The sequence below is a fragment of the Chaetodon trifascialis genome, chromosome 11 (assembly GCF_039877785.1).
Source record: "Chaetodon trifascialis isolate fChaTrf1 chromosome 11, fChaTrf1.hap1, whole genome shotgun sequence".
In the NCBI taxonomy this organism is placed as follows: Eukaryota; Metazoa; Chordata; class Actinopteri; order Chaetodontiformes; family Chaetodontidae; genus Chaetodon; species Chaetodon trifascialis.
This window is the reverse complement of record NC_092066.1, coordinates 17,434,428-17,457,624: the sequence shown is the minus strand read 5'-3', so window position 1 is coordinate 17,457,624 and position 23,197 is coordinate 17,434,428. Positions and strand designations below refer to the sequence as shown.

The 23,197-nt window shown below is 44.5% G+C and overlaps 1 protein-coding gene across 1 annotated transcript in view; it reads left to right on the top strand.

Moving 5' to 3' along the window:
* The window catches only part of LOC139338816 (uncharacterized), a 36,564-nt gene that overhangs the window by 10,151 nt on the left and 3,216 nt on the right, over positions 1-23,197 (top strand). Inside the window, exons 21-65 of the mRNA XM_070974088.1 lie at positions 35-188; positions 271-347; positions 430-610; positions 690-845; positions 1,114-1,247; positions 1,411-1,569; positions 1,659-1,842; positions 1,969-2,180; positions 2,581-2,769; positions 2,852-2,994; positions 3,126-3,294; positions 3,391-3,474; positions 4,276-4,404; positions 4,635-4,751; positions 4,833-4,925; positions 5,078-5,298; positions 5,424-5,617; positions 5,753-6,007; positions 6,091-6,320; positions 6,459-6,623; positions 7,368-7,445; positions 9,092-9,463; positions 9,956-10,309; positions 10,923-11,258; positions 11,341-11,472; positions 11,672-11,824; positions 12,027-12,143; positions 12,260-12,433; positions 12,538-12,742; positions 13,217-13,371; positions 13,439-13,551; positions 13,690-13,771; positions 13,999-14,136; positions 14,213-14,375; positions 14,553-14,668; positions 14,846-14,992; positions 15,462-15,575; positions 15,722-15,838; positions 15,945-16,103; positions 16,359-16,520; positions 17,193-17,355; positions 17,779-17,969; positions 18,056-18,148; positions 18,271-18,475; positions 19,049-19,236. Coding sequence (XP_070830189.1) covers positions 35-188; positions 271-347; positions 430-610; positions 690-845; positions 1,114-1,247; positions 1,411-1,569; positions 1,659-1,842; positions 1,969-2,180; positions 2,581-2,769; positions 2,852-2,994; positions 3,126-3,294; positions 3,391-3,474; positions 4,276-4,404; positions 4,635-4,751; positions 4,833-4,925; positions 5,078-5,298; positions 5,424-5,617; positions 5,753-6,007; positions 6,091-6,320; positions 6,459-6,623; positions 7,368-7,445; positions 9,092-9,463; positions 9,956-10,309; positions 10,923-11,258; positions 11,341-11,472; positions 11,672-11,824; positions 12,027-12,143; positions 12,260-12,433; positions 12,538-12,742; positions 13,217-13,371; positions 13,439-13,551; positions 13,690-13,771; positions 13,999-14,136; positions 14,213-14,375; positions 14,553-14,668; positions 14,846-14,992; positions 15,462-15,575; positions 15,722-15,838; positions 15,945-16,103; positions 16,359-16,520; positions 17,193-17,355; positions 17,779-17,969; positions 18,056-18,148; positions 18,271-18,475; positions 19,049-19,236 — 7,473 coding nt within the window. The remainder of the gene's footprint in view (positions 1-34; positions 189-270; positions 348-429; positions 611-689; positions 846-1,113; positions 1,248-1,410; positions 1,570-1,658; positions 1,843-1,968; positions 2,181-2,580; positions 2,770-2,851; positions 2,995-3,125; positions 3,295-3,390; positions 3,475-4,275; positions 4,405-4,634; positions 4,752-4,832; positions 4,926-5,077; positions 5,299-5,423; positions 5,618-5,752; positions 6,008-6,090; positions 6,321-6,458; positions 6,624-7,367; positions 7,446-9,091; positions 9,464-9,955; positions 10,310-10,922; positions 11,259-11,340; positions 11,473-11,671; positions 11,825-12,026; positions 12,144-12,259; positions 12,434-12,537; positions 12,743-13,216; positions 13,372-13,438; positions 13,552-13,689; positions 13,772-13,998; positions 14,137-14,212; positions 14,376-14,552; positions 14,669-14,845; positions 14,993-15,461; positions 15,576-15,721; positions 15,839-15,944; positions 16,104-16,358; positions 16,521-17,192; positions 17,356-17,778; positions 17,970-18,055; positions 18,149-18,270; positions 18,476-19,048; positions 19,237-23,197) is intronic.

Sequence of the window (23,197 nt, the reverse complement as noted above, 5' to 3'; positions counted from 1 at the left end):
CTAACAGCCAAAGCTGTCCCAACCTGTGTTTCAGAGAGGCTCCTGGCTCCCCAGAGAGGCCTCCATCCACCTCCTCTTAGCCACACCTCAGTCCTCCATCCCCAGGGACATGTCTCTGGACCTGAGCTTCAACCCCCGCAGACTGCTGTTGAGGATCACCCATCCTCTGAAAACCATCCACATACATGGTCGGTCACACAGGAACACCAAAACACAACCCCCCCCAGCTCCCAGCTTCTGTTAAATGCTGAAAATGTGCTGTTTTCTTAGGCCAACTTGAACAAGAGAGGAATACAAAATCAGGAAAGCTGGAGCTGTTGATTGACGGTGTTCGTTATTATATTCTGGTAAGTACTGAGAATATGAATAGATTGAATCTGAAGATCAGTTTCCAGTCATAAAAGATGTTCATTATTTTGTCAACTGCAGGGTTTGGTCGACACTCAGACCCTCCTGTCAGAGCAGAGAATGCGCTATCACCTTGAAGCAAAAATGGCCGCTGATGGACATCCCATGATCCTCTCTGCTAATGTTACTCGTGGTCTGGGCAGGAAGACAAGCTTCTCTGCCACTGTGAAGAACGTGTTCAGAGAAACTGCATCACTGTCAGGTATTCAACAGACATAATATGCATTTTTGCCTCTAGAAGCACCCCTTTTATATTCAGCATTTAAATTTTCCCACATCAGTGGTCCTGGAGCGCAGGCGGGACAGCAGCAGCAGTCAGCACTCTGTGGAGGCGGAGCTGCTGTTGCCCGGTGTAGTCGGCACGAGGATGCTGGGACTGATGGAGCAGAAGGGCTCTCTGTGGAGCTCCGTGCTCAGGCTCAAATATGGTCTGGGAGGTGAGTGACTGAAAAACATACAGTGTAGAGTTGACGCCACGCAGCAGTCTAAGTTGCTGCCCATTGGAACAAAATGAGGGAGCAGTTCACCCGAAAACACAGATTTCAGAAATCAGAATTCAGTATGTTGATCAAAAATTTAGAGCAGCCAGTTATCAAAACTGCTCCTGTTTACATTTCCCAGCAAATGTCACATCTTCTGGGAGAACATGTAGCTCACAAATATGTCCCCAGCATCAGTTTATCCTGACCTTTGACCCCCACACAGGTGATGCCAGACACCTGCGTCAGGAGTGCTACACGTCTCAGAGACTAAGGAGTGAGAGGGACTCAAACCTCACATACATCATGAGAGCGGATCATGAATTCTACTGCTCCAACACAGCTCCTATCAACCACAAGGTGACTGGAGACGTGAACCCACCGGATGACAACCAAATCTGAATCTTATACTTATTAGATTCAGCTATTTGCCTCTATCTTCCATGCATGCTTATGCTCATGTTGCTGATTTCAAGACTGTAGGGTCTTTGTATGTTTTAAGAGTTTTTTTCTGTTTCTGTAGATCCACCTCAGACACGAGGAAAGTTCCAACCACATTAAATCTGCCGTAGACATGAGCTACGGCAAACACTGGGACGAGATCAACAACAAACGCACGCTTCTTCTGAGCCAGTCCTTCAAAAACCAAACCACTCAAAATCACACTAGCTACACACTGGAGGTAAACAGGCCTGTGATGGTCTGTCCTCTCTGGGTCTAATTATTTCTGTCATTCTGTTAGACTGACAAAGTTTTTTATTATTATTTCAGTTCAGCCTCCAGGTGCCAGAGAGGAATTTGAACTACAGGACTCAGCTTCTGCACTCACACCTGAGGCAGCTCGGCTCTGAAAGTAGCACTCACCTCAAAATCCACTACAACAACCTGTTGCCTCTGGTGGCTGGATTGCACTGGAAAAGCCCCCCCAAAGACACCCCGCAAAAAAAATGGGAAGGTAAAATGAGTTTTAATGTCAAACATGTCTTTGTTTGCATTAATCGTGAAGTTTTTCAGTTATTATTGGAGGCTGTACATGCAGCGAGGCATTGGTCAGCATCATGTCTCTCCTGTTATCCTCCAGGCACATTTAACATGGACACACCGTGGCTGTACCTCTACACTGGCCACAAGCTGACCCAGCACCAGCGCCACACACTCCAGCTCACCTCCGAGCTGACAGCCAGCAAGTGGCTGACCATCCGCAACCTCCTCCTGGAGGGTCTCTACAGGGACAGGGGGAGGGAGAAGGAGGCCCGGCTGAAGCTCTACACACCATCTGTCACCTACGTCCAGGTAAGCAGAGAGGCTGCTCCATCTGAACATGCAATGTACCAGCTTTTCATATCTGATCTGTGTTTTGGTCCGTGCTCTCTCGCTGTCCCTTACAGGGATTTTTTATGTTCTGTCAATTCTTCTCGTTTTCTTTTTGCTGATCCTGCCCAAGTATAAAAATAAAATCCTCCTCCTCCTCCTGCTTCCTCTTAACCGGCAAACATACCAGTCACTGCAAAACATTGCCAGGGAAAATGTAAACATAGACTCTTCTGCTTTGCATGCCATAAATCATTTCATTTGATTCTACAGGGAATCGGACACAGTGACAGGCATCAAGCTGCTGTTTGCTTATGTATTGTACTGAAACATTTTAACATGTGCATACCCTCTGCCCCTCAACTCCTCCGTCCCTTCCCAGGCAGAAGGGTGGGGGGTTGTGGGGAAGCGAAGTGTGAAGGCCTCCGCCTCCTTGGGCTCGCTGTGGACCCCACCCTTGAGGGGAGACGTCTCTCTGGAGGCCTCTAAATTCAGCCACACCCTGCAGATGGCCTCCACCTACGGCAAGCACAACGTCAGCCTCTCTGCTGCCCTGAACACTGTGGAGAAGGTGGGTGGGCCATGGCTGTGGGATGGGCGTGTTAAGTTCTGGCTTTTTACACATTATAGAATGATCTGCTCACTTCTTTAAGAGTTTGAAAAAGAGGCAAGTGAGGCTGAAGATGACCTTCTCGGAGGGGAAGAGCCTGTCCACAGAACTGGAGCTCGAAGGAGAGGTAGAGGAGCTGAGGAGGGACAAGAAGATGTATCAGAAAACAGCAATGTTCCAGCTCAGGTCTGTGACTCAGTCTGACTTGTAAGCAGTCTGTTGATGCATTTTATTTCCATTCCAGCTGTGATTTTATAACAAGAATAGAATGACAGCAAGAAAAAAGCTGACTTTAATAGCAACACCATATCGCACAGACAGCCCTTCCAGACCTTCCAGACCTTTCCTCAGACTCTCCTCGTGCGGGAGACTTTCACCGTCGACCTCCTCAAGGGCCTCTACATCCTTGAGTCAAAAGCTAGTTTCCACAGCAACAGAGAGGTCACCCACACCCTCACCCTCGGCTACCAACCACCGAGCCCTTTTGTAAGTTCAGTGCAAGTTAACTTAAACAGAAAGTGAGGGAGGATTTCATTATTGTATGCAGGTATTTTTAATTTTTGTGACTCACCTCATGTTTAGGTTTGCTCTGCGCTGATCCATCCTTTCAGCTCTGACACTGTTCCATCAGACTCAGAAATCTGTGTGACCATAACCAGCAACCAGGTAAACTGTCACCTTTAAAACATGCTCTAATTTAAAAAAGTTAGTGAAATCCAAATCTAATTCAACATCTTTAACTGCACACATCTCAGTGGATCCATCATTGTGAACCCATATTGCATGAACAAGTAATTTTCTCCACTAAATTCTATTTTCTGGCCCAGCGTTTCAAAAGATATCAAACTATTAATTGCAGGAAATTCCCTATAAAATGATACACAAAGCATACAGTTTCATGAGAATTTAATGTAATGTAATGTCAGAGCCATCAAAAATGGTGTGCTGGATTAATTCAATATAAGTGTAACTTAACGTCTTTGAAATACTTGTTTATGTTGATGTCACAACATTTGGAAAATGCATTGTCTAATTTATATTATTATTATATACTGTCGGCTGCATGGTGGAGCAGCAGGTAGTGCGCATGCCTCACAGCAAGAAGGTCGCCGGTTCGATTCCTGGGTCGGGCCTTTCTGTGTGAAGTTTGCATGTTCTTCCCGTGCATGCGTGGGTTCTGGCCGGGTACTCTGGCTTCCTCCCACAGACCAAAAACATGCTCATTAGATTGATTGGTGACTCTAAATTGCCCCTAGGTGTGAGTGTGAGTGTGAATGGTTGTGTGTATGTGCCCTGCAATTGGCTGGCGACCGGTCCAGGGTGTACCCCGCCTCCCGCCTGTTGACAGCCGAGATAGGCTCCGGCCCCCCGCGACCCCGAAAGGGATAAGCGGCATAGAAAATGGATGGATGGATTATATACTGTCTGTGAATATATATTTTTCATATGTGGCCCATTCCTTCTTAGACCCAGAAAGACATACAAGGGAGGGTACGTGTCGGTAGCAAGGAGAGACTGACTTTCTTCGGACAAGTTCAGTTGAACTCAAGTCACCAGGCCATAAAAGTCAGAGCCAACTTCAGCCATCAGCTCGAGGTAAACAGACCTCTCTAGTCAGGAAAAATCATTTTATTATTTGATATTATTTTTTCTAACATCGACCAACTGGTTATATATGTCCACACTTCTGTGGTGCGATGTGTTGATTTGTGTAGTTGCAGTCATCAGTGTAATAAGTAATGTAAATCCACCTCCAGCAGTGTACAGTATAGTTTACAGTAGAAAAGGCCAAACTTGTGACCAGCTCACTGTTATTACTGTTACAGCTGCAGCTTCCCTCCTCCGCTGTGGTGGAGGGAAATGTATGTTGGAACCCTAAAAGCAACACTGACTTTGATTATGAGGCCAAAGGGAAACTGAGAGTAGAACGACAGGAGTGCAAAGTGAGTAAAGCCAGCTCAGCATTTTAATTATTGCCTGTTTAATTTGCAGCATTTCTGATGAACCTTTTTTTTTCTTTTTAGCTCTCTGTGCAGCTCAATGGAACATCGGGCAGAGTCGGTCTTTATTCCTCTCTCAGTCATCCCTTCAAATCAAAGATTCCCAAAACTTTAGAGGTTGGCTGCTTCCCTGTTTATTAAGTTTTTTCATTCAGTAGTCCCCAAATAGAATAAAGTTTTCACAACAAATTCAGGTTGTTGCAAATCATGAAGTCTTTTAGCATCTGAGCTGTCTTATGGTGTCATTTGGCTGTTTCTATCGTGTTAAGGTAAAGGCCACTGCAAACATTTCTCCAGTGGCTGGTAGAGGAAGTAGCTCAGTACATGTGAGGGCTGATGGGAAGGACAGGGTGAAGCTGGATGCCCAGGTGTCCCACTCCCTCCAGAGGGGAGACAGAGCCATGGGACTGACGGTGAATATATCCCAGAGCCTGCTGCCGTCTGCCACTGACCTGCATGCAAACATGGCCGCAAACATGTCCTCAGACAGGTGTGTACATCCACCTGTATCTTAACACTGGCGGAGAGGTGGAAGTTTATCATTTTGACTTTATCAGATGTACAGTGACAGTCGTATATCTAATAAACAATGCTGACTGTCTCTGTCTCCTCTAGTGTGTCTCTACATGGCTCCTATAAACAGGATCATGAGGCTATGTTGGCCCAGGTCAAAGGGTCTCTAAAAAACTCCCAGGGTCTCCAGCTGGCTGTGTCTGGGGACCTGAGGCACTCCATGGCCAACCTTGCTTTTTTGCCTCCAGTCCTGGGGTTGGATGGGGTGCTAGGACAGTCTGACACGCTCATTGAAGGTAGAGGTTCATTTGAAAATACAAATTATAGTAATTCAATATTATGTGATGGCACATAAAGACATTAGGTCACCTTTACCCGAAAAACATCCTGAGCAGTGTCATTTTCATCATTTTCATTTCATGTAATTGTAGGACAGGTGAGAGTGAGAGTGATGGAGACCTTATACAATGTGAATCTGAGACATCACGAGGATCCCGGAGATTCTTCAGACAGAGAAGATGAAGAGCACATGACAGGAAAGAAATTCCATGTGGCCCATGATTGGCTGTGTGTTTGGTTGGGGGCGGAGAATTTGTGTATGAATGTGAGCCGCCGACTGGGGGACTGGGGGACTGGTGAGGTCCAGACCAAACTATTTCACTCCTTCCACCTGCTAAACACCACAGGTAATCATTACTTTATACATATGTTATATTTTATAAACTGTAATCTCTCCTGGTCACTCAGTCTCATTGTCTGCTGGATGCAGGTATACCTGCCAGCAGCAGTGCCCAGGTGAGGTGGGTCCAGAATGGTGGTCGACTGTCAGTCCTGGCAGACCTGCAGGCTGGACCTGAACAGCTAAAAGCTGAGTTTAATGTAGGCAAGACGGACCAAGTTATCTCACGGTGGGAGTTCTTCTCCAGGCTGCAGCACCAAGTCAAAGCCCTGCTGAAAAGAGGCGTATTGAGCTCCATACAAGCCAAAGCACATTACCAGGTACAGCGCTATCATCTAATTTTCTGTCTCTTGCAAATTCATATTTTATTAAGGACCTCAAATACATCAACGTGTTATCATTCAGAATATATGCACATGCCTGTTTTGCTTTTCCTGTGCTTTTCTTCCCACTGTTAGTTAGAAACAGAGGGACTGGACACAGGCTTCGTCCTTCACATGGAAGACGAGAGAATGGTCGAAGCTCTTTTTAATGTTGGATCAAAAAACAGAACAACTATATTGGTAGTGTCTCTATGGCAACAGATGAAGCTTCTCCAGGGTGTCATACCCACCTATTTGCAGGTACATTTTACGTAATTTACATTCATTTGCAGATTCCTGCCTGTGGCTGTAAATAAGAACATTGATTGTGTCTTTATTCTACTCTAACCTTGATCTTTACATAGTTGAGCAGCATGGCTTTTAAGGCTTTTGTACACTGAGTTATCAGGCAAGTCATAGGACCTACATCACCGATGAGAAAATCTGTAAACCTGTGTCGCACCAGTTTAACCAGTATAACAATTGCTTTCTGAAATGAAGTCCAAATCGAGGAATATATGATTTAGATAAAGAGGGCCCAGATTGATCTCTTAGGGACACCACACTTAGACAGAGCCGAGCTAGCCGTTTGCCCCTTCTTCCAGTCTTTATGCTAAGCTAAGCTAAGCTAACTGACTGTTGGCTGTTGCTTGATATTTGCCATACAGACATGAGAGTGGTATCAGTCTTGTCATCTATCTCGCAACACGAAAGAGAGCATATTTCCCAAAATGTCAAATTATTCCTTGACCCAAAATTCCAGCAGGTCCAACAATCCACCATGGTCAGTAGAATCAGATGGAGCTCTAAGAATAAAACAGAAATATTGTTTGAACATCAAGTACGTATTATTTCTTATAAGGTCTCATATTAGTATGTTGGTGTCCTACAAAATTTTATGTGCCTGGTTTAAAGTTCGGTAATTCCTCAGAAATTCTCCCATCTCGTCCTTCAGTTTTGTCTTTGAAAAACAAACTTTGCCAACAGGGGGTTTTGTTTTCACAGATGAACTGCACAGGGGACGCCACCGCAGACCGACTCTCGGCCCAGTGCTATGGAAATGTGGCAGGTCGCCCAGTGGAGGTACGAGTCTTCCGCTCCTATAGACCACACAACAGGCTCTGTTATGGCCTGTTGCTCGCTCACTTTAGCCTCAGTGCTCAAGCTAAAGGTTGTTACAGTTCCAATGGCCAGAAAGAGCTCAGAGCTAACCTCGCTCATTCTTCTGTGCTACTGCTGACATATCTGCGTGTGCCAACTAAATGTAGTTTCAGGCTCCTGCTCCGACCGGGACCTCACCGGTGGGCCCTGGGGATTGGGTTGTTTGTTGGCCCTTGGAGAATGGACTTGAATGTGGGGCTGAGGTTGGAGATGCCTGGACTATATGGCTGGCACGGGCTGCTTGAGTTTGGGACCCACAGTGTTACACACAAGGCAGAGATGACAGGTCGGATGAGGGCAGAAAGCTGGTGTCACATCTGGGCAGATGTCAGTGTAGGATGGGACTCCATCACTTCAAGTCTGTTGGTGTCTGTGAGGTGTAACGGGGTGGGGAGGTTGGTATGGGTGCAGGTTGGGGGAGCTGAAGGGGATGCACTGCCACATAAGACCTCTTTAACCGTACATGGTCAAGCAGGGAACGACGGACTCAGAGGTTCTTTGGATTTACAAAGTGAGCATGATTCCTTTCAGTGCCTCTTGTCTGTACTGCTTAAGGACCAAAAGGCTGAATTTGGCTGGACACTCCAGCATCACTGGGCCTCTCTTGCCTCCATCATCCCAAACAGAGTAGACCTCCAGGGGTCAGGTCAGCTCAGTGATACCTCCCTCTCTGGAAGTGCAAGCGTCTCTTTCAACACCCGCTCTGCACAGATCGACATCACTGCTGCCTGGGAGCCCTCCACCTCCCTGAGGGTCACGCTTCAGCAAAACATGGCCACCACTGGTGTACCGGAGGAGCTAACTGCTAGCATGTCAACTACATCTCGCCAAATTGAGCTGGAGGTGGAAAGTGATGTGTGCTCTGTGCTTCTCCTGGCAAATCAAGACAGGGGAGGAGAGGACAGGAAGACCAGCTGGAAGCTTTTTGTCCATCAGCGATGTACCTTATTGAAGGTTAGAGAGGAAACAAGAAAAAAGTACCAGGAAACTTGTTTCCCACAGAAGGAAAGCAAAAGAAGCATCTTCACCTTGGGGATGACTCTTGTCTTTCTATTACAGTGCAAGTTGCAATGATGACACCAATGCTGCATGGAAAAACAAGAACATTAGCTTCGTAATGGATTTTAGCTTTACACTTGGCAATGCTATCGCCAATAATTAGGATGATATTTTTCATGAGCCCAGTTGCTTCCACCAACCTTTCCTTTCTGAGAACATTTACTGTTCATGTGCTGTGTTGTAGAACAAATTGCCTTGATTCCATAAAGCAACCAAACAGATTTAACTGCGATTTAGTTAGAATCCAGTTCAACAATATGAAAGCCTTTTGCATTTAATGTGAAATGCAGTGCTGTGCATTAGAGGCTGTTAATCCTTTCAGCAATGGTCTTGTTTGTGTATGTCAGTATATTTGTATTAAATAGATATATCAATAGTGGTATACCTAGTGCACTGTACACATGTCTGCTATTTTCCTGACAACACAATTTTATATACTGAGTACTCCTTTCAGAAGAAATGAAGAAAATTCCTGGTTCTGATCTTTCTTTTTTCGTTTTCCACTGTAGTCTCTCTTGCCGTCCCAGACTTCAGCCAACATCTCCATCACCCGTTCTGGCTGCTCCACAAGTCTCAGTACGGTTCTGCAGGCTGAGGGGGAACAGAAAGGCAGCCTAAGTCTGCATTTAACTTGTCACCCCCACCTTAGTCTGAAAGCATCTGCACAGCACTCTCTAGAGTCGGTACATGTGCTGGGATTTCCTGCCCACGGAGCATTAATCCTGAATGTTTCAACTGCACATCTGCCTGGTGTGGAGGTTGGCCTGGAGCTGGGACGTTGTTATTTCAGGGGTAATTTGAGGAAAACCAAGGCTTCACACACAGAGGAGGAGCAGTCTTCTTATGCTGTAAATGTGATCAACCACTGTCCTGCTCTACGGGTAAGAAAATTAGTTCTGTGTACTATTGCATGTAGAAATGCAAGTATGTTTGAGTTGTAAATATTACTGTTACCCCTAGCTGTGGCAGCACATTGTCCTTTCTTTCATCACTTGGATTTCCTTCATGAATTACCCCTTGTCTGCGTTAAGCCTTCTTTGCATAGCAGTTTCCAGCCCATTAATAGGTCAAGTTACGCCTCATTTTTCACAGCAGCAAAGCACAACAACAGAAAAGATGATACAGCTGCTAGGCTAGATTACTGTCACCCCTATCTGACTTTCTGCCACCATGAGGAGAGACACAGTGTCTTCTTCCACCAATTGTGAGCATAAACATTTTGAAAAGTAAGGTTTTAGACCCAAAAACCAACAATGAGTTTGAGTGGAATCCTCAATGTAGACGTATATGAATGTGTTACCAGATGAAACACCTGCGGAAAAATCAATGTAGCTAGTAAATTACAAATAGGCAATTTAATGTCTGTGCCTTAGGGAACGGTCCTCCCAGTGTCCCTGACTCTGCAGGGCCTCTTGTCAGTCGTCCCCTGCCAGCTTACCATGACCTCCTCTCTGAGGGCGGAAGACCAGAACCTCTCCCTGGAGCTGAGTCAGTCCTGCAGGCCTCTCCATTTGTCTGGGATCCTCAAGCACTCCTTCCATGGGCTGAGGAGCCAAGGTGTGCCACAGATGATCACCATAGAGGCCACTGCTCCTGGAGGCGCTGAGCAGGCTGGAGCCCTGTTCATTAAAGCAGGGACATGTTCCATCAGAGCCAGTAGGTTCATAGATGCCAAAGGAGGGACTGAGTGGCTCTGGGCTCTGGAGTCAAAGTGCCCCATGTTCCAGGTACTGTAGGTTTTGAGGATGATTACGAAATTACTTTGACATAGTTGAAAGTTGTATTAAACCTTAAATCTGTCCATGTGGCCATCACATCAATAATTTGGAGATTTTTTAGATCAAAATATTCTTACAAACCTTATTAAGGAATGCACAACAACAGACCTTTGTCTGACCTGCAGACATTAAGACTTGTCAGGAAAAGTTCAGATATGATTAATAACAAAAGTTAAACCTGTGATTTATGTACAATAACGAATAGTCCAAATAAATCAGTTTCCTATTGGATCATTAATCCAGACCTGAACCACATCAAACCCACATCTAAACCTAAGCCTCCCACATTCTATAGGTCAAAACATTTTTATCTCTGAGAGCCTTAAAAAGACCGTTTAGATGATTGGATAATGCATCATTGGTTAGATACTAATCTAATTGTCTTCTGCTTTATCAGAATCAGCTTCATTGCCCAAGTATGTGTACACACATAAGAACAAAAGCTGAACAAATAAAGAGAAACATAAAAAGTTGCAGAGAGGGAGTTTGAGCCGCTCACTGCTTGCGTAAGATTTGTTTAATTTGCAAGCACTACCAGTCTTAATGAGGTTGTCCATTCTAGGCTTATTTGAATGGCTCAGTGTGGAGAAACCCGCAGGGTATCTGTACATCCACGCTGGATGCCAGTGTGGGCAGCAAAAGGGGTTTCCTGAGGCTGAAGACAAGGCCCTGGCCAGAGCTGAGTGTGGAGGGCGAGCTCAGTCACAACCTTCCTGTTCTCAAAAAAGTACCGCAGCACAGCAGACTGAGAGTAACCAGCAGGGCCGGAAAACAACGATATGAAACTGACGCCCTCGTTCAGATGGAGGAGTGCGCAATCAGAGCCAGTGGAGTAGTGATGTCACAGAGTGGCCTGCAGGGGTCGCTGCTGTATCACAACAACTGCACAGTCATTCAGGTAAACACACCACTGGTAATTACACTATGTCATTCATGAGTAATGAAACAACTTCTATATCACTTTGTGATCTTGCTTGTAGGAGTGGGGCAGTCCGGACAGGATACAGTCCTCTGGGTTGTTGTCTCTGTCCCCAACTGTTGCTGAATCTCAGGTCTCCATGGCGATAGATGATACCGAGTTACAGGCATCAGTGGCTCTTAAGAAAGCTAAGGTGTGGAAACACATCGAAACATTTGTGATTTTACATTAGTCACATTTTCATTAGCAATATTTGTCAATCATTTGCCTTTAAAATGCAATCGTTCACATTTCACTTCTAATGCATTTAACACAAAGTTGAGCCTTAAATTATCTGTTTTTAGAGACTGAGGATGATGACCATGTTTCATAATTCGGTGCTGTTTTTACAGGATAAAAACGAAGCATTACTTCATCTAAACCACTCTGTGCCCCTGCTGAAGAAACTGGGTCTTCCTGCTAATGCGGTGCTAACCCTGAATTCTGCAAGTCATGACAATGGCTCATACTATTACCTGTTACACAGCAGTGCAGGAAGTCAGAAGGTAGGAGGCAGCGGTAGTGCTCTATGAAACCCAGCTGATTAGTCATCTTTTACCGAAAATTCACACAGAAGCACAAAGAAGACATCTGTGTGGTGCTCTGGTGCTTCAGATGGCAGAGGGTTCTCGACATGTGCACATTTATGTTCATGACTTTGACTTTGATATCACAGCTGCTGCAGTTGATGTTCTGAATGTTTCACAGATAAGTCAAGAGATGACAGTAACGAAGATGTCTGAAACAGTCAGAGTGAAGAGTCATTTCAGACACACGGTGAACTCTTTGAAGAAGCTGGGAGTCCCTGCAAACAACAGCATCCAGGTTAGAAACTCAGATTTCACCAGTCAGGACTCACAGTTGATTGACTTGAAAAAGCTCAATAAATGAAGGTGTGCAGTCTCCCAGACGATTAATATCACAGTGGGCTGTGTGAGCAGGTAGACCTTGGATCTGCTGAGGGGAAGGCCTTGACTCTACAGACCCAGTTTGGAGGTCAGCAGGCGGGAATGAGGCTTAAGATGAAATGTCTCCCAGTGACCAAAGAGATCAGAGGAACCTTGTGGCACAGCTGGTCTTGGCTACAGGACAGAGGGCTGCCAAGTAATATGGAGGTAACATAATACATGAACGCTTTTGTTTTTTATTCATCATATTGGTTTATTGAACTGGTGGATAAAACAAAAGTAATACACCTCTGATGATGTTCTTCTACAAGGGCCTGTGCTCCATCCAGGGAATCCTTTCTCAGCTTCAGTCCAGGGCTCAGCTCACTGTGGACAGACACAAGCTGCTCACCTCTGGCTTGAATGTCAGTGTGGCTGATGGACGTCTGGCCCTGCTGCTCTCCTACTCTCCACCAGTTTCTAATGAAACAGGCACACAGCCCAGTCTGAACGCTAGCCTAACTGCTCAGTTCAAAGGTCAGATTGTATTAGCAGCTAGATTTAATATTTGCATGCTGCAGCCCCCTTTTAATGCTGTTTCTTGAAGTTTGGGATGTCTAAATATTTCTGCAGTTGTTTCCCAGTACCTTTGGGGGTAAAGGAGGACAAGAAAATGTCTTTTTTCTTCACATAATTTAATTTCAGTTTGTTTTAACTTTCATGCAACATCAGACTTCTTTTTTCATCATGAAGTTTTGCCTTGAATTCTACCATCCAAGTGCAGTATCATAGACTGACCAGCAGGTGTCACCATTGACTTTTAAAAAAGTAGTCAAAATCAATTTCCATATTATGAAATAAAAACCAAGAATATTTGATTTTCAACATGCAGCTCTCAGTTTTGTCTTGCAAAAAACAAAAGATGCTTTTAACAATTGTTTTTTTCTCAGGATTGATTTGAGGGCCTATTATGGTTTAACCTTTGGCAACAGTACTCTGAACTCTCTGCAGGTCCTCTGCGGAGCACCTCAGTAGACGTTCACTGTCACAAGTGGAGAGTCCAAGTGGTGGGGGATGTAGGAGGCTGGGGGGCACGAGGAGTGTCCAAGGAGGCCAGAGTCACCCTGAAACACACGGTACAGGGACAAACAAGCCCTGCCTTGCAGGTGAGAACAACATACACTCAAAATTCCCACAATGCTGCTCTTCTGTGTTAACTGACTGTTGATGTAGGTGGAGGCCTGGGGAAGACTGACTGAGTCACAGCTGAGATGCTCCATAGCTGTGAACCCTGAACTCAGCTCCTCACTGGCACTCATTCTCCAGGGACACCATCTGCCTCATAGGTACTGTAAACGCAGACGTACACATACCACATCAATCACACCACCTCAGAGTTTAGAACCAAAATACTGTCTTGACATGAAGAAAATCAGAAAATCAAAAACACACATATGTAAAGTGACAGATGGTCTTTTGTCCAGCAAGGACCTGATGGTGAAGGTGGTCCAGAATATTCCCAGGATGTTGGTTTACCTGCCCTCTCAGCTTAATGTCCGCTCTCAGGTGCGTTTTTATTCTCAGAGCCACTCTTTTTAAACAAGAATGAAGCAACATACTCTCTGCAAATCTCTGCATCAGCTGTGATTTAGAGTCAGTCCTGATCGCATCCTGTAATTGCACTTGTTATGCTGTTGTTGTGTTATTCTTTTATATGCATTTGTACCGGTAACTGACGTTTTTTGGCATTGCATGTCATTACCTGTGTCTGAATCTCTCTTCCTTCTCTCCAGTTGAACCAGTCTCAGTCCAGTGTGGCAGGTTTGGTGGAGGTGTTGTCAGGCAGGAGGCGGCTGTGGGCTGTGGGGGAACTGGCAGCTATAGAGAGTGGATACAGGCAGGCTGCAGAGCTCAAACACTCATACCCACAGGTATTTCTGAGCTAAAACATCTGGACTATGAATGTAGTATATGTACACTGTCTGAGTGTTTGTCGTTGTTCTGTAGTTGAAGCCGCTCCCCAGAACGGTGGCAGTGAGAACGGTCTATGAGGCCAGGAACTGGAGCTATCAGGTTCAACATGGCGCTGTGTGGGGCAATCAGGAGTTCAGCTTGTCTGGTCTCTACTCCGCCCCTCCAGCACTGGAAATGGGGAACCAGACACTGAAAGGTGAACCACTGCAGACTGACTCTGCAAAGCATTACAGCCATCACAGGGACAATGCTTGACCATTACCATCACATCTAACAGGATGCCAGCATCAGGGCTACCAACAGAGAACACGAGTGATGAGTGACCACCTAAGATTTTAGCTGATTACAGATTGTTCTTTGTCCTTGACTTTAGTTCAGATCAGTTGTGTTCCCCGTTGGACTCATTTGGAGGCAATACTGGAGCGTTCTTTACAGGGCCGACTAGACAGTGTTTCACTGGGCTGGACGAGGCATGGCCGGCTGGAGCAGGTCAGACTGTACAAAATGTGCCATGGCCCTGAAAATATGAAATCTTTCTGTCTCCTTTTATGAATCATTGAATATGAGATGGTCATGTTCTGCCAGATAAGACATGAGTCATGTGAGCATCTGTTGGATTTCTGCTCTGTTTCCTGTGGTCACAAACTGTGGTTTGTTCATCTGAAGGTCAGAGCTCTTAGCTGGTGGGGTCGATCGGAGGAGAGGAATGAGACCAAACTGGAACTGAAGCAGCCGTTCTCCTCCACACTCGGCCAGATGTCCCTTCACACGCTGTCACACAGCTCGCAGGCGGAGCGACGCAGCAGCCAGCAAGTAAGCCACCACACTTTTACCTGCTCCTTGTACAGAATATATATCTTATCTCAGTCACAACACAAGCGTCACCATTTTCAAAACATTTGAAACAACATTCTTCACCAGGTGCAAATCTGAGTCTGTTAGCTTGAGAAGCACAAGTCTCTGCTTCATCATTAAAACCTTTTCATGCATAAATTATCAAAAGGTAACATAATCGAATGCTGCCCAAATAGTTTTTTCAGGTTTTCGTTTTTTTTAACATGTTACACATGTGTCTATTGTAATGGACACCATGCATTATGTTGTTTATTTAAACTAAACTCCATTATTAATCATTCTGATAATTATGCATTCTGTAATGTACAGTTTAAGTACAAAAACTATGTTATTTCATAGTATCCCTTAAATCTTACTTATATATTTTGGCAGGGTGTTTTGTGTGGAGTTTTAATAAATGGTTATTTTATTTTTATTGTGCATGTAGACCCATCTGTCATGGGACAGCACAGTCCCTGTCAACATTTCCCTAAACCTGAACAAACAGTGGCAGAATAGCTCCAGCAGGGGGCAGGCTTGTGCTCTGTTCTCAACACAACAGGTTGGTCGACCCTGAAAATTTAAAACTCCTCATAGACGAGTGTATGATAAGTCTTTGTTGAGGGTCCAGCTACTTGATCTGTGTGTGCGTGTGTGTGTGTGTGTGTGTGTGTGTGTGTGTGTGTGTGTGTGTGTGTGTGTGTGTAGATGGTAGTGTCTTCTGTTAAAGGCTGTGTGTCAATGGCTCAGGAGGAAAACTCATTTTCACAAAATGCAGAGCTTAGATGGGACAACAGGAGCATCAAGCAAGGCATGAAGTACCAGGTACTCTGCTCCACACTGACTGGAAACACTTTTCATGTCTCTGACTCTCTTCCTGTGGTTGCAGATGGCTGGTGTTTGTGTGTTTGTGTGTCTTTGTTGCTTCTAGACGGGTCCACGGGGGATGCACAGCCTTCAGGTTAATGTCGGCCTGGACAGAGTGTCCCCTGGGTCTTGTCCGTCACACACATTTCTGACTAAGATCCAGACCAACCTCAGGGATCGCCTGGAGCACACAGTCCTGCTGGGCCTCTGCCCCCCACAGCCTGTGAGTCCACACATCTGCATTTGTTTCCTTCTCATGCAGTGAAGGCTAGTTCATTTTCACATCTGAAGGTGTTCTGATGAAGTAGAGAGATTGTAGCTGGGCTGGGGAGTGAGTAATGACTTGCCTTGCGTGCACTTCATCTCTGGGGAAAATGTGTTTCTAATATTTTATACCATGTATATTTCTCTTTGTAACTTGAACGACCTTATCCATTTACGTTTCTTCAGCGGTTTTTTCCCTCTCTGTGTCTCTCAGACTTTATTGCTGTCAGGATCTCACAGAGTGACCTCAAGAGAGGAGCTGTTTTACACACACTCTCGCTTGTCGGTGACAGGACACCCCCACCAGTGCAGCTTCACCTTCGCCCTTACTAACTCCTCCTCTGCTCAGAGCTCCAACATGTCCCTGTTCTCTGAGGTAAAAGGCTTCAACAACCCTCTGGTGACTGATCAAGTCTCAGTTAAAACCTGTAACTTTGATTGAACAGGGCTACTCATTTTTTTTATTATTGGGTACAAAAGCTTTATTACACTGCTGCTGGGACTTCACTGTGATATGGCATTATTAGAATTGGATTCAATTGCACACTCTACACAGTGGCTGTTTGTGAGGAACAATTTAAGTTTTACGCATGGAAAGTGAGGATATTTTGCAGAGTAAAGACATTTCAGTTGCTCCTCGCTTCTTCAAAGGTTAGGGATTGGGGTTATGTTTGAAGTATCTCTTTCATGTTTATTAGGAAATACTAAGCTGCAGCCAGTTAGCTTATCTTATCACAAAGTCTGGAAGCAGGGGAGACAGCTCGTCTGCCCCTCTCCAAAGCTAACAAAATCCACCTAAAGCTCATTTATTGACATGCTATATCTTCTTTCTTCATTTTCAAAAAAACCAGAAGTTGTTTTACAGGGGCTTATGTGTATTTCTTGGCTATTTGCTAAGGTCTCTGCTGGTTCCTGGCAACCTCACAGGATGGCAAGTCTTCGAGAAGTTACTAGGAAGAAATAGCCCATCACATAGCCCCCCTGTAAAACCACTACAATTCTTTTTCATCTGCGAGGGTACAAATGTGTTTGTCAATACACCTCAAAGTCTAGGTTGGGTAAATGGAGTGTGGAGGTCGGGGGCAGTGCCCTGTCTTGGCCCCAGGGGTCTGGCCTCCAGGTGCAGGCCAGATTGGACCGCACCGAGAAGATCTGGCTGAACGGGACCCTAGAGGGGCGATGCCTTCAAACCACAGCAGGTTATATGAACGGTAAATCACACCGCTCAGCCATGAATTCATATGGTATCTACTAGCACTTATTATCATTATGATTATATGTTACATGACTTATTGTGTTTTATATCATATTATACTATGTTGTAAAATACTCATACTATACTTCATCCTCTGTGGTATATTACTGAACTTCACATTGTTATACTGTATTACTACACTCCTGTACTATATCACTAGACTGCACTATTTTACTATATCATGTTATACTAATTTATTCTATTGCATAATGCACTACATTATGCAACTACACAACTGCAGGTACTAATACGATACTGCAAGTAGAATTACATAACCATACTACATAAAATTGTATATCTTATCTTATACTTTGTGCAATATTTGCAAAAATAACAAAAACATTCAAACTATGATTATGAGGAATCTGTTAATGTCCAGGTCCAGAGCTGAATGAGGATGTCACTGTGCTGGCATGTGTGGGAACAAATGGCAGTCTGATGCTGGATGTGCAGAAAGGAGAGGGCAACAGCAGCAAACCTGAAACTCTGGGCAGCATATCTGTGGGATTAGCCAATCAGAGGCTGATGCTGAGAGCAAGCGGCTGCTTGGAAAGTCTAACTGCAGTGGAGGTATCAAAACAATAGCAGAAAAGCGGCTACATATTTACTGTACACAGTATGACAGTATGAAATACTGTATGTTGTTGTGTTCACAGGCCTGGATTCAACATTTGAGCTCTCAGATTCAGAATAAGTTGTTGGAGAGAATAAAGACTTTACAGCATCTCCTCGTGGAATTCAGACAGCAGGTAAACACAAACTGCGGTAGGATACTTAATGTAAACAAATGCTCCAATAACGCTAACTTTAAGGCTTACATGTGCAGTTTGTAATGTGGTGACTGCTTCTCTTCACAACGTTGTCTTCACAGCCCAGAGGCAGTGAGCTGCTCCAGGAGCTGAGCGCTGTTCCTCTTCGTGTATCCCAGCGAGCCGAGGCCCTGCTGGGCCACAGAGACAGAGGTTTGCTGGCTCTGTGGCAGAACAGCCTCCTGCGTCACATCGTGACTGACAGCGTGCCGCGCTGTCTCGGCCTGCTGCAGCACGCCTCTCTGCTGGGACAGCAGGAGCTGAGGAGTGAGTCCAGAGGACAGTGACACCCAGCCATGTCAGCTGCTGCCCTGACTGGGAAAGCAATCAAAAATCTTGAAATGTCACTGAAACTCCAATGCCTCCACTTCTCATTTAGTAAAAAAAAACAATATTGTGGTATTTTTACGCAAATTGTGATTGTCTCCAGATGAGATTCAGGCACGTTGGCTGTGATGACATCTTGCCGTGCTGTGGTTATGTTAACACATTAAATGTAGTTGCTATAACTACATTCTAGCCCTTTAGTTCTTGAGACAAGACAGTACAGTCTGTCTCTGCCTTTCCTCACAGGCAGACACCTAATCTCTAAATCATGAGCTAAGCTCCTCTGCCTCTACATCCTTATGTGAAGCATGAAAAACATCTCATTTTTTCTCACACGATCGTAGTTTTTCTGTTGCCAGGATACTCTGCCTCCTGCACCTCCTGTTTTTTTGTTTATCAAACTGCAACATGAGAAATGATGCTTACCTGTAGCTCCTCTCATCAAAGAGCCATCTCAATGCATGAAGTGTGTGAAAAGGCAAACTCTGACACTGTGTTGTGCTCCATCTTCAGGGCCTCTGGCCACTCTGGCAGGTGTGTACCAGGACGTGAAGGGCCAGAGGCCGGAGGCATTGTGGAGGGAGGCTGTTTCCTTGTGGACTGACAGGCTGGTGGAGGTCCTACCGGCTCTGTTGGGGAACCCTCAGCTGAGGCCACTGGTTCAGGCCAGTGTCGCCATGCTCAGTGTCACCCTGGATGTGGTAAGAAATCTGCATGCTGGTGCCTTTTTAGTGTGTCAGCGAGTGCATTGTCAATTATGATGGGGTTTTTGGAGTATCCTGGTTATGTTATTCAATTCAATTCAATTCAATTTTATTTGTATAGCGCCAAATCACAACAGAAGTTGTCTCAGGACACTTTCCATATAGAGCTGGTACAGACCAAGCTCTTTTATCTACAAAGAAACCAACAATTCCCCCATGAGCAAGCACTTGGCGACAGTGGCGAGGAAAAACTTCCTTTTAACAGGCAGAAACCTCGAGCGGTTGGGTGAGAGAGGAAGAGCAAGAGAGGGAGAGTGAGACAGACAGACAGACAGACAGACAGACAGACAGACAGACAGACAGACAGACAGACAGACAGACAGACAGACAGACAGAAAGAAAGAAAAGCAGTCAGAGAGAGAGAGAGAGAGAGACAGAGACAGAGAGACAGACATGCAGTCACAGTAACAGTGACAGTGGATGTAATAACAGCAGTAGCAGTTTCAGTGGATGTCAGGCAGGGCCAAGGCAGGAGATGCAGCTGAAATCCACAATCCAGATTCAGCCACTGTCCATGGGAACCTGCAAGACGACAAAGCACAGAGACTCCGGGGAAGGAGCTAAGTTAGTAACACGCCGTGGTAGGACATGAGAGCGTGCGGATGGAGAGGGACAGAAGGACGGAGGAGCTCGGTGTATCTTTGGATGTCCCCCGACAGTCTAATCCTATAGCAGCATAACTAGGGGCTGGTCCAGGACAAGCCTGAGCCAGCCCTAACTATAAGCTTTATCAAAAAGGAAAGTTTTAAGCCTACTCTTAAATGTAGAGACAGTGTCTGCCTCCCGGACAAAGACTGGAAGATGGTTCCACAGGAGAGGAGCTTGATACCTAAATGCTCTGACTCCTGTTCTGCTTTTTGAGACTTTAGGAACCATAAGTAGACCTGCATTCTGGGAACGCAGTGTTTGAGTAGGGCAATAAGGTACTATGAGCTCTTTAAGATAAGAAGGTGCCTGGCCATTTATGGCTTTGTAAGTAAGGAGGAGAATTTTAAACTCTATTCTAGACTTTACAGGGAGCCAGTGCAAAGTGGCGAGTATTGGAGAAATATGATCTCGCTTCCTGGTTTTTGTCAGAACACGTGCTGCAGCGTTCTGGAGCAACTGGAGAATATTCAGCAGCGAATTTGGGCAGCCTGATAGTAAAGAATTGCAATAATCCAGCCTGGAAGTTACGAATGCATGGACTAGTTTTTCTGCATCATTTTGAGACAAAATATGCCTGATTTTTGCGATATTACGTAGGTGAAAAAAGGCAGTCCTTGAAATTTGTTTTACATGGGAGTGAAAGGACATGTCTTGGTCAAAGATAACTCCCAGATTCTTTACAGTGGTGCTGGAGGCCAGCGCAATGCCATCCATAACTGCTATGTCATCAGAAAGTGACCTTCTAAGATGTTTAGGGCCTACTACTATAACTTCAGTTTTGTCCGAGTTTAGCATCAGAAAATTGCAGGTCATCCAGGTCTTTATGTCATGAAGACATGCTTGTAGTCTAGTTAACTGACTGGTTTCTTCCGGTTTCATTGATAAATATAGCTGGGTATCATCTGCATAGCAATGAAAATTTATTGAGTGCTTCCTGATAATCTTACCTAAAGGAAGCATATATAAGGTGAATAGAATTGGTCCAAGCACAGAACCCTGCGGAACTCCATAGCTGACTTTAGTGAGCACAGAGGAGTCGTCATTAACGCGTACAAACTGAGAGCGATCTGACAAGTAGGATTTAAACCAGCTTAGCGCAGTTCCCTTAATGCCAATGAAATGTTCCAGTGTCTGCAATAGGATGCCATGGTCAATGGTGTCAAATGCAGCACTAAGATCCAGTAAGACTAGTACAGAGACAAATCCTTTATCAGATGCAATTAGAAGGTCATTTGTAACTTTAACCAGTGCTGTCTCTGTGCTATGATGCACTCTAAATCCTGACTGGAAATCCTCGAATAAACTATTATTGTTTAGAAAGTCGCACAGCTGATTGGCAACTGCTTTCTCAAGAGTTTTTGAGAGAAAGGGAAGGTTGGATATCGGTCTATAGTTGGCTAAAACCCCTGGATCAAGAGTAGGCTTTTTCAGTAGCGGTTTTATCACAGCTACTTTAAAGGACTGTGGTACGTAGCCTGTTGATAAAGAGAGATTGATCATGTCTAAAACTGAAGAGTCAATTAGAGGTAATACTTCTTTAAACAGCTTAGTCGGGATAGGATCTAAAATACAGGTAGATGATTTTGATGATGAAATTATTGAAATTAGTTGGTGAAGGTCAACAGGAGTAAAACAGTCTAAAACTGCGACAGACTGAGTAACAGTTTCTACGATTTCTGCGTTTGAAGACAAAACAGTACCTGTTAACGGCAGGAGTCGATGAATTCTGTCTCTAATAGTTAGAATTTTATCATTAAAGAAGCTCATGAAGTCATTACTGTTCAGAGCTAAAGGAATACATGGTTCACAAGAATTATGGCTCTCTGTCAGCCTGGCTACAGTGCTGAAGAGAAACCTGGGATTGTTCTTATTTTCCTCTATTAGTGCAGAGTAATAGGCTGCCCTGGCACTGCGGAGGGCTTTCCTGTATATTTTAAGACTGTCTTGCCAGACGGACCGAAATTCTTCCAAATTGGTAGAACGCCATTTCCTTTCTATTTTCCGTGAAGTTTGCTTTAATTTGCGGGTTTGAGGAGTATACCATGGAGCTAACCTCCTATGTTTAATTTTCTTCTTTTTTAGGGGAGCAACAGAGTCAAGTGTCATACGCAACGATCCTGTAGCACTATCAACCAGGAAATCAATCTGGGAGGGACTAACGTTAGCATAAGACTCCTCTGTTGTATTGAGACATGGCATTGAATTAAATACTGATGGGATCATATCCTTAAATTTAGCTACAGCACTATCAGACAGGAGTCTGGTATAAGAATTTTTGCCTACTGGCTGATAGTCTGGTAATATGAATTCGAAAGTTATTAAATGATGGTCCGATAAAAGAGGATTCTGTGAGGAGACTATTAAGTCTTCGATTTCAATGCCATATGTCAGAACAAGGTCGAGGGTGTGGTTAAAACAGTGAGTCGGTTCATGTACATTCTGGCGGAAGCCAACTGAGTCTAATACTGAGATAAACGCAGTGCTAAGGCTGTCATTATCAACGTCGACATGTACATTAAAGTCACCTACAATAATTACTTTATCTGCTTCAAGAACTAAGCTTGATAGAAACTCCGAGAACTCAGCTATAAATTCGGAGTAAGGACCAGGAGAGCGGTATACTACAACAAATAAAAGTAGCTGCACTGTTTTCCATTTCTCATGAGAAAGAGTGAGAACAAGGCTTTCAAATGAGTTGTAGTCGAGTTTAGGTTTAGGGTTGATCAAAAGGCTTGAGTCAAAAATGGCTGCAACTCCACCTCCTCTGCCGCTGCCTCGAGGAATGTGAGTATTAATATGGCTCGGAGGAGTAGCTTCATTTAGGCTCACATACTCTTATGTGCTTGTACTGTAAATATCCTGGTTTCAAAAACATAGGTGAGCTCTTACTCTGGTTTTGATAAACCTGGACATTAACTGGGATACTATGATATGTGAACACCTTTTCCAGGTCATTGTGCAGGTACATCATCAACTCAAGTTATGTAGTGATTAGTCAGTAAAACATAAATTCAGAATAAACATATATTTACGAAAAACAATCAAGTTGATGAGGTCAGACGTTAAATCTATTGTGTTTGTACTGCTTTCATTTGACCTTATGTCAAAAAGGATTAGCAAGTCATCACATTCTGTTCTATTTATGTTTTACACAGTGTCCCATCTTTTCTGAATCAGGGTTATAGAATTATGTATGCAGGCATATTAGTATCAAAGTTTCAGACTCAAAAGACTCCAGCATACTAATATG